Source organism: Trichomycterus rosablanca, chromosome 17, assembly GCF_030014385.1.
Source record: "Trichomycterus rosablanca isolate fTriRos1 chromosome 17, fTriRos1.hap1, whole genome shotgun sequence".
NCBI classification, from domain to species: Eukaryota; Metazoa; Chordata; class Actinopteri; order Siluriformes; family Trichomycteridae; genus Trichomycterus; species Trichomycterus rosablanca.
The window spans coordinates 21,239,631-21,248,543 of record NC_086004.1 but is presented as its reverse complement, the minus strand read 5'-3'; the positions used below and the strand labels follow the sequence as shown (position 1 = coordinate 21,248,543).

Here is an 8,913-nt window from a genome sequence, read left to right as displayed (position 1 = left end):
TTATTATTTGGAAATTTTTTGGAATTTGGAAAATTGCTTATAATAATATTATAAATAATATTTAATTGCAAGGAAAAAAACATAAGTTCTTTTGATTTTTGCATTATTTATAAAATGTGGTATGATCGTCATTTAGTTAAAATGAGTTTTTCCAACCCCAATGCTAGAGGCTTAGTGTCCAGCAGATATTTAAACCAATTTATGGAGGGCTTTATAGTTTGCCTATGTGAACTTTTCCCAAGTAGTGGGTAATTCATTATTGCATAATCAGAAAAACAGTTTCTGCTTAAGCTAGTAACACAGACTGCTTTAAAAATGAAGTAAAAACAATTTAAAAAAGGCACTTGGACTGCTAATGCCTAGTTCACACTACACGATTTTTGCCCTGATTGCTGGCTCGGGAGCAACTCGGCGTTTGCTCGGCAATCGAAACTCGGCTCAAAATCGCTATGTGTGAACTGCTCAACAACTCGATCCGAGCGGCTCGCCGAGCACTCGCCGACCGAAGAGTTATATCCAGCTTGTCAAATATCTGGATCCGAGTTGCCCGACTGCCAATGAGTGCTATGTCGAACAGCCAATGAGAACGCAAGATACGGGATGAGGGGAAACGGTAGGAGTGTAAAAAGGTGGGACGGGCATAATATAGTTTATATCAGAATACATCGGTACACACACAAGTTTTACAGTATTTCTGACTATCGTTCTCTACATAACATCAACGTTGCATTGCAAAAAATATTTATTAACCTCCAGCTCACTATAGAACGATCCATGCTGTTCCTATTTTTCCTACTTGTTTTTACGCTGCACATCAGCGCACAAATTTTGATCGCTCTCTACTTGTTGACGTGCATTTTTGGACGTGGTATCATTAAACTCCTCATCACTTTGTGACTAAACGTAGTTTGGGAGACCAGAGAAGCTCGCCTGTGATTCCAGTTGGTGATAGATGGTGTAATGTGAAACCCCCTATCGGCGATCAGTCATGTAGTGTGAAAGCCACACCGACTTAAAAGACTCCCGATTACAAGAGATCCAGTCATGTAATGTGAACTGTACAGCGACCTGACGACTTGGAAAGTCGTGTAGTGTGAACTTGGCATAAATCTGCACCAAAATGGTAGGGCTACAAAAGAAAATCTTATAACTTATATGTTCATCAATTGGACCATTTTCGCCTCTACAAATAAAAGTAATTTAGTACTGGTGCCACTTTTATTAGGTTTTGTGTCCTGCAGAATCAAATAATGAAAAATAAGGCTAACAGCAGAATACCTGTAAAGAATCACTTCTCTATAACTTGTTTTAGGAGCTTTTTTCAAGTGTAGAGCATGATGGAGGGAGCTGACAGGTTCACAGTAGAACATTTTTAATCAGTGCATCACTTATCATTTGGATAATGCAGCAAGATAATGACCTAAAACACAAGTAAGTCATCAAGCAAAGGATTGTCATCTACAAGAGATGTAGGTAAGGTCGCAGGTACAAGCCGCAGAAATGAGGATCCTATGCAGGGTTGCTGGGCTTACTATCCTTGACGGGACCCTCAGATTGCGCTGCTGAAAGAAGCCAGTTGAAATAGTTTGGGAATCTTACAAAAATGTCCCCTGGTCGGCTAGAGCTAGAGCTGTTCCAGGCATGTCCCTCTGGACAGAGACCGCAGTGTGGACCCAGGACTCTGCTGGAGGGTTTTTAGCTCACAGCTGGATTGGAAACTGGGGAGCCGGAATCTGTGGCTGGTGATAGAGAAGTCTGGGCTGATCTTTTCTGTGACCCTCACCAGGAGAAGCGAATGAAAAATAAAAGTGTTTACGCAGTTTAGTGGTTGGTTAAATTTTCTTCAGCTTTTTTTCCCCTAAAGATGTTACTGGGGAGGGCGGACTAATAACATTTTCTAAGGTTTCTGTCAGAGCTCTAAGATTATACATTATTTTTCATTATTAAAAATTACCTCTAGCTCTCAGATGCTCTCATTGATGGTGGAATAAAACAAACGCTAGGTTGCATCCAAACTCTGCACAGCTACAGACTTTTGCCATCACCAAGGGACCGATTCCAAAACGAATAAAGCACAAATGAGGTAGATGAGGACAAAGCCAGCACTGTGTGCACTCTTAATTAACCCTGCCTTGTAACCGTGTTCTGATAAAGACAATGAGTAGTGCTGAGGCTCTTATTCCTTTTACAATACCTCTGTCTGCTGCCTCGCTCACTCCCAATAATGAACAGCCTTCTGGGATCCAATTACAGCACAGCTCCATCTGAGGCCTGGTGGAGACATAACTGCATCCTGAAGCTCATCTCACACGCGCTGACTGTCCCTGCTGGCTCCCGCTTCCGCTTGATGGGATTTTAGAGAGCGGTGTAACCACAGATCCCACCGAATCCCTGTGTGGCCATTAAATCAGCTGCTCATGACCACGAAATTTTAAGAGACGCTGATGGTTACAGGAGCTTTAAGATTTCGGCTTTAAAATTTAACATTCAAATTAAACCTGCAGCCTCGTTTTTATTAGGAACCTGATAGTCTAGGATGGTAACAAGTGGGGACCAGTAAATTACAAAATGGAAATATTCTAATAATTCATTCCATAATTTTCACTTACTGCCTAACACTCATCAGGGTGGCCAGATGTCCTGGACAGTGCACTAGTTCATCACTTTGTATTCACATTTATGTTCACATAGGGGCAGTGCAGACTTGGCATCATGTCTGCGTACTGTAGATGCCCGAATAGCTGATAGCACGGCAAATATTGAAATCCAGTTAGCGTAATAGACCACCGCTTCACCTGAGCACCTGTGTTCGAAAGTATTTAAAATAATATAAGTATAACTTTAGCACTTTAGCACCACTTGTTACTATTTTTAAGTGAAATAATGTCATTTCACCAGTTTTAAGCATTTCCACCCACAGAGGATGAGTCCCTGCTGAGTCTTGTTCCTCTCAAGGTTTCTTCCTGTAATTTTAAGGGAGTTTTTCCTTGCAACTGTTGCCCTCGGCTTGCTCAACAGGGGTTTTTGGTCTGTCGGTCCTGAATTCTGTAAAGTTGCTTAAAAACGATGACTTGACCTAAAATTTTGACTAATTGTTAGGGATGTAACGATGCACCACAAGACTCTAATCGATTCACATGTGTAACGATTCAAATCGATTTACATGTATAATGAATCGATATTCACTTTAAACAGCAGAGGGCACTGGTGCTATTAACCTCGCCTGGTTGACGTCACCACAGGGTTGCCAGGTTCAGAATTTTCCAGCCAAATTCATTTATGTGAGGATACTTTCTTTATTAGTATTCATGTATTTATATAATGTGGGATTTATTTCATTTCAGGTTTTTTTTTTTACACAAAAAGGGAAATGTGCAGCATTGTTTAGCATAGTTTGTACCTACCTCAGAAATAAAAGGGCATTCATTATTTAGATAAATAAAAGATTTGATTAGATTTTTTGAAAGAGCAATAATAAAAGGACTTTGTCATAATTTGTCTTCAATTTAAAATCGTATCGTGAACCCAGTATCCTGAATCGCATCGTGGGTAGAACGTATCGTTACATCCCTACTATTTGTTTTTTTAATCATTTTAATCATTTCTCTTCGCAAGCTCCTTTCTAATTAGGATTGTGGTGGGTACACAAACGCCAAGAATCCACACTGGCAATTTTAGAGCAGATAAACCATCGTCTTGTCTGGAAAACTAGAGTTTTTGATGGAAGCACACGTGGACACAAGTAGAACATGGCAAATTCTTTAGTCCTCACAGATTAAGGTGTTGACTTGAACTAGATCTAGTCTAAAATACCATTGACATTTTATTTTTTAAATGCGTGTAAAATCAGCTATCTGAAATCTTCACAGTCTGCCATCCAGAAGCCGGGTTCTAGTCCTGTCTCATTTACAACAGTTTTTATCAGACCATGAACCAAGTTTAAATCCACTTAATAACATCAATGTCATTCTCTTTCTCCTAAATAAACATGAAAAAGAATAAGAACATGAATAGAACAGTTAATAATTCCACATTATTTTAAGGCAAAGCAGAGTGTAAAACATTTACACAGGAATTAGCTTTAAAGGCAGCGCTTGGGAAAATTTCAGGGCATTAATAACAATTATTGGTTTCCTTTCGTTTACACAGACACCTTAAGTGTTGGCTATTGACTGCTAGGTTAGAGAGAATGTTGCTTATTGATTCTGCCCGAGCAGAGCACGATGGTCTCTTCGTTCATGTAAGGCTGAGATTAAGGCTCCCTCGCTTCAGATCAGGCAGCTGCGATTCATTCGCCTGTAAGCACACAGCAATTCAAAATCAGGCCTATTTACAATCACATATGTGAGTTTATAGCATTGAAACATGAACGCTAGACGGATGAAACATTATAAATTGGTGGATTATTTTATTCTTTTAGCTGTAGTCCCTTCTGCATCTTTATCTAGACGCTATTTGCATTTGCTGCAATATACTGTCTAATCCCACCCCGACACTCCAGAATTAAGAGCTGCTGCTGTAATTATGAGCTGTTTTTAGCTACCATCCCTAACAGGTATAAAATCAATGATATATAAATAAAATACATGCTTCCAACTTTGGGCAATAATTTGAGAAAGGCCCCCTTCTTTTCCAGCATAAAGTAAGCTCCACTTCTTATTCCAAATTCCCTTAGGGATCTTTTACAATCTTGTGAAAAGCTAAAATTTTACCAGACTGATGATCTGCTGTGGCGACCCCTAACAGTATACAACCAAAAGAAATTAAAATAATAATGTGAACAGCAACATGACCTCAGACTTTACAGTGTCTGAACTACAAAATGAACCTGATAGCATCTGTGGTAGCATATTTTACAGCTGCACCACCCAAGCAATCTGATATTTCTTTTTCTTGTTATTATTATTATAGAGGAACCTCAATTTAACGGACCTCCATTTAATGGATAAAAGCTGGAAAACTGAATGTCCAGTCCAATTATTTAATGTTCCACTGAGAAGTGTACCAAGACAACGCACGTCTCTCTGTTTACATGAGTGATAGGCTTTGTTTTGCCAGGAGGCTTGCTATGTTCTCGCCTTCTCTGTTTTATGCTTCATTTTTGCCACCATAATATATTCTAATAGATAATCTGAGTCCCCACCATACGATCACAGCAAGGTAAATGAAATTTCTCCCCAGTAGTACAGTAGACCAATTTTATTATTTATTTACAGGATTTACATTACATGTTTACATATCTATTTATGTTGTTCATTTTACTGCTCATCATATGTGCATGTTTAGCACTTTGGTGGACCTTAGTGCATTTTACAAACCAGTGCTCCCTCCTTTAGTCTATAAAATCGAGGTTCCTCATTATTATTATTATTATGTAAGGTAAACAGACCTAGGTTAGAACACACATTATTTTATATGACACATCCTGCATTAATTTATGCATCAGGGTACTTGCCTTCTGCTTGTGTCTATGACCAAATCACACCTATGATTTTATTTAAATATCACACACATTTATTTTACTGTTTTACTGCTTACATAAGTAACCATATAGAAACATTACTGCAAGAGCAACTAGAAAAAAACTATTTTCACCTACCTTGGATCAAAACAATTTAGACTCACTGCCTCTGTAAATTACAATTTTTTTCATAAGCACACACACACACACACACACACACACCAACATATATATATATATATATATATATATATATATATATATACAACATAATCTTATGTATCATTCAGAATAAAATCATAATGATATTCAAGCTTCTCAAGTTCATAAAATTCCAGTATAAATAAACAGTAAAAAGTAAAGTCCACTTCAAAAATCCTATATTGTAAACTGAGTTCCAGTGCTGGGTCAGAGAATCCCTGAGATTGCAGCATCATTGTGCTTTATGTTGTAGAAGCTGTGGTTTAAACCTCCAGTGATGTGTCCTGTATTAGGACCCCCTCTCCAGTCCCATCTGAGCTACTCTGCATGCCACCTTGACAGCAAAGGTGGTAGAGGGCACAGCTCTGCACCCACAGCTCAGCTCAAATCCAGTCTTGCAGCCAGAGTCTTCTTCCCGCTCTGCTTCTCCTTATAGGGGCTGAACATTCCAGATCTGCAATACAGCAAGAACCCAACAAGATTATCCTCAATAGGTAAAAATGGGCTGGTAGGTAATATAGGTAGGTAATAACATGGTAATAATATGGTAAGAACCTACCAACAAATAATATGGTTTTGAACCTACCAACAAAGAAGATGGCATTATATAATTCGGTAGATGTTGTAGTAACAGGTAGGCAATTAAATGGTAAAACAATAGTAATGTGTTGAAATGGTGCCTACATGTCCTAATGTACACTGGGTCTGTCTGAAAACCTAGTGATCTCTCTACAAAGACGCATTTTACATCATTCTATGCGCTACCGAGAAGAAAGCTGTCTAAATTCTTACATTCCTTAAAATGCTGCCTACTAAAGTGCCTTAATTCTAAGTGATAATCTGACTGAATAATGAGGGAGCATTCGATGCTTCCTTAGCAGTGAAGGCAATCCCATCATTCAGTGCGGCACAACTTTTCTCACAAAAAATGACAAATATGGCGGACAAATGTGGAGTAACAAATGAAGTTCTTTTCAAATGTAAATAAATTGGTTTTTTGATACACAGAAGGAGATGTTAGCTGGCATGCTAGTGGGTTGTGCCTCCTCTGCCTCTGGTTTGAATGGCCTGAGGCTAACTGTGTTAGCTTAGCAAAAACTGTGGTGACGTGATCGCTATCTAAGTAGTGTGCCTGAAAAATCTGCCATATGAGTTTGATGTCTTACTAAAATCCTCTCTACTTAGGCAGCTGCCTAGGTAGGCAGTAGGCAGCAAGGCCGCACACTAGGTTTTTAGACAGACCCACTGTATAGCAATCAGGACACCTGACTGAGGTTGTTGGACATCCAATTCCAAAACAATAGGCATTAATGTCAACCCCCTTGTGGCTATACCAGCCTCCACACTGAGAATGCTGGACATGAAGATCTGGTTTGCAATTCATCCCATAGTCAGAGGTCAGAGTTGAGCACCCTGAATGCTTCATGTTGGTGAAATATTGTCCCTGATCTACCCCTCCAGCACAGTTTGGTTTCTCCTCTACTCTGCTCCTCCCCTGTACCTTCCTAAAGCACTCTGGATCTCGGGGAGCACACGAGGCCACATGACTGCTGGCAACAAATGCAAATGGTCAGAGGTCACCTGAGAGATAATCAGTTCTCAGGTATAATGGGCTCTCTGTAGCATAGGCTTGAAGAAAAACAATTAAGCTAATTAACAAACCAAGCATCCCTACGGTCCACAGTTTCAGACCTTGTCATTCTATCTGGCAGCTTTGTATACTCAATTGGTTTGTTGACTACCCTGATAGCCTTGCTAATACTTTGTGCATTTAAAATGATTCACACACATAATTAGCTTGAAAAATAATTAGACGCATGAATAACAACCCACAGCCGTACCACATTATAAATTCGAGGAGTGAGAATCAGGTACTAATGGACACCCAGGGAAATGAGCTTATCAAGTAGTGCTTAATAAATGCACCACGTCTGATACAAGTCAATCATTTTAATGTCCGAGAGGATTTCCATGGAGAACAAATAAGCGATCATCACCTTATGCAGCATTGCAAATGAGCATGCTGTACAATAAGGCAGGGTTAAGTTCTAAGTTCTGAGAACATGGCAAATTCTAGGCCTGATACACCCATGACCCAGCCCTTGGCTGTCTTTTTCCAAATATTACACACAAAGTTCAAATATTGCAAATGAATAATTAAAGTTTTTGACATTGCATAATTTCATTAGCTGTGTTTTTTTTAAACTTAATTTAGAGCCCCTAATGTGCAATGAAATCTGCACTTATTTACTTGAGAAAACTTAAGATTGCAAATATTAAAATAAATTAAATTCGCCACTCGCGGTAAAAACACACGCTAGCACACCAGAGCTGGGTTCTCGAATACATCGTATCGAATCTCAGCTCTGCCTGCCGGCTGGGCTGAGCAGCCACATGAACGACGATTGGGCCTGTTGTTCAGATAGGGGTGGGATATTAAAAAGCCGGAGAGGGACTCTCTCATAACTGATGCAACTACGACCTCTGCTGGCTGATTGATGGCGCCTGCACGGAGACGGGAAAAGAGTGCTGTCAGGGTGTGTCTCTCCGTACACAGTGCTGATCTGCATTGCACTCGTCAAAGTGTAGGTGACAAAATGCATACGGCTGCTGCCCACGTGTCGGAGGGGGCGTGGGTTAGCTTTGTTCTCCTCAATCAGAGCGGTGATTGGCACGCGCTATAAATCGGGAGAAAAAAGGGAAAAAAATGCATGAACAAAATACAAAAAAAAAAAAAAAAAAAAATCAAATTCCTTAGGAGCATCACATTCATAAAATATCAGCATAAAACTCACTGTATCAGGTTGAATGTTGACCAAAAGACAGCTGGTGTGTTCTGAATCCCGTCTTCTATACTATATAGGGAGCTCAGATCATTTGGAGCAATGGCGAGGCTACTATTTGTGCTGATTGAGACACATTTGTAAAGTAATCCCAGATATACCAGCTGCACGTGACACCATAATCAACTTCATAATAATGCCCAGGTTTAGAATGGGATTTTCAACAGGTTGATGGACAGGTGTCCACATACATTTGGCCATACAGTGTACATCCAAGTAGCTGCGGTGATTTATATGGCTGCCACCTATAGCATGTAATCCTACAGGGAAACTACGCTAGGTCGTAGGGTCAAAAGGTCTCGAGGTGAAAGGTAGCAAACTAGGCTTTCAAAGGCAAATCAAACCTATTAATGACTCACATAAACGGAAGTAAAGGCGTGAAAGGTTGTGGACTAAAGCACTTTTGCT

The 8,913-nt window shown here is 39.7% G+C and overlaps 1 protein-coding gene across 1 annotated transcript in view; it reads right to left on the bottom strand.

The window, feature by feature from the left end:
* Positions 1–5,184: 5,184 nt before the first annotated feature.
* Positions 5,185–8,913, bottom strand: part of LOC134331883 (polyamine-modulated factor 1-binding protein 1) — a 210,232-nt gene continuing 206,503 nt past the window's right edge. The window contains exon 37 of the mRNA XM_063013419.1: positions 5,185–6,116. Within this exon, the coding sequence (XP_062869489.1) occupies positions 6,041–6,116 (76 nt within the window). The 3' untranslated portion in view covers positions 5,185–6,040. The remainder of the gene's footprint in view (positions 6,117–8,913) is intronic.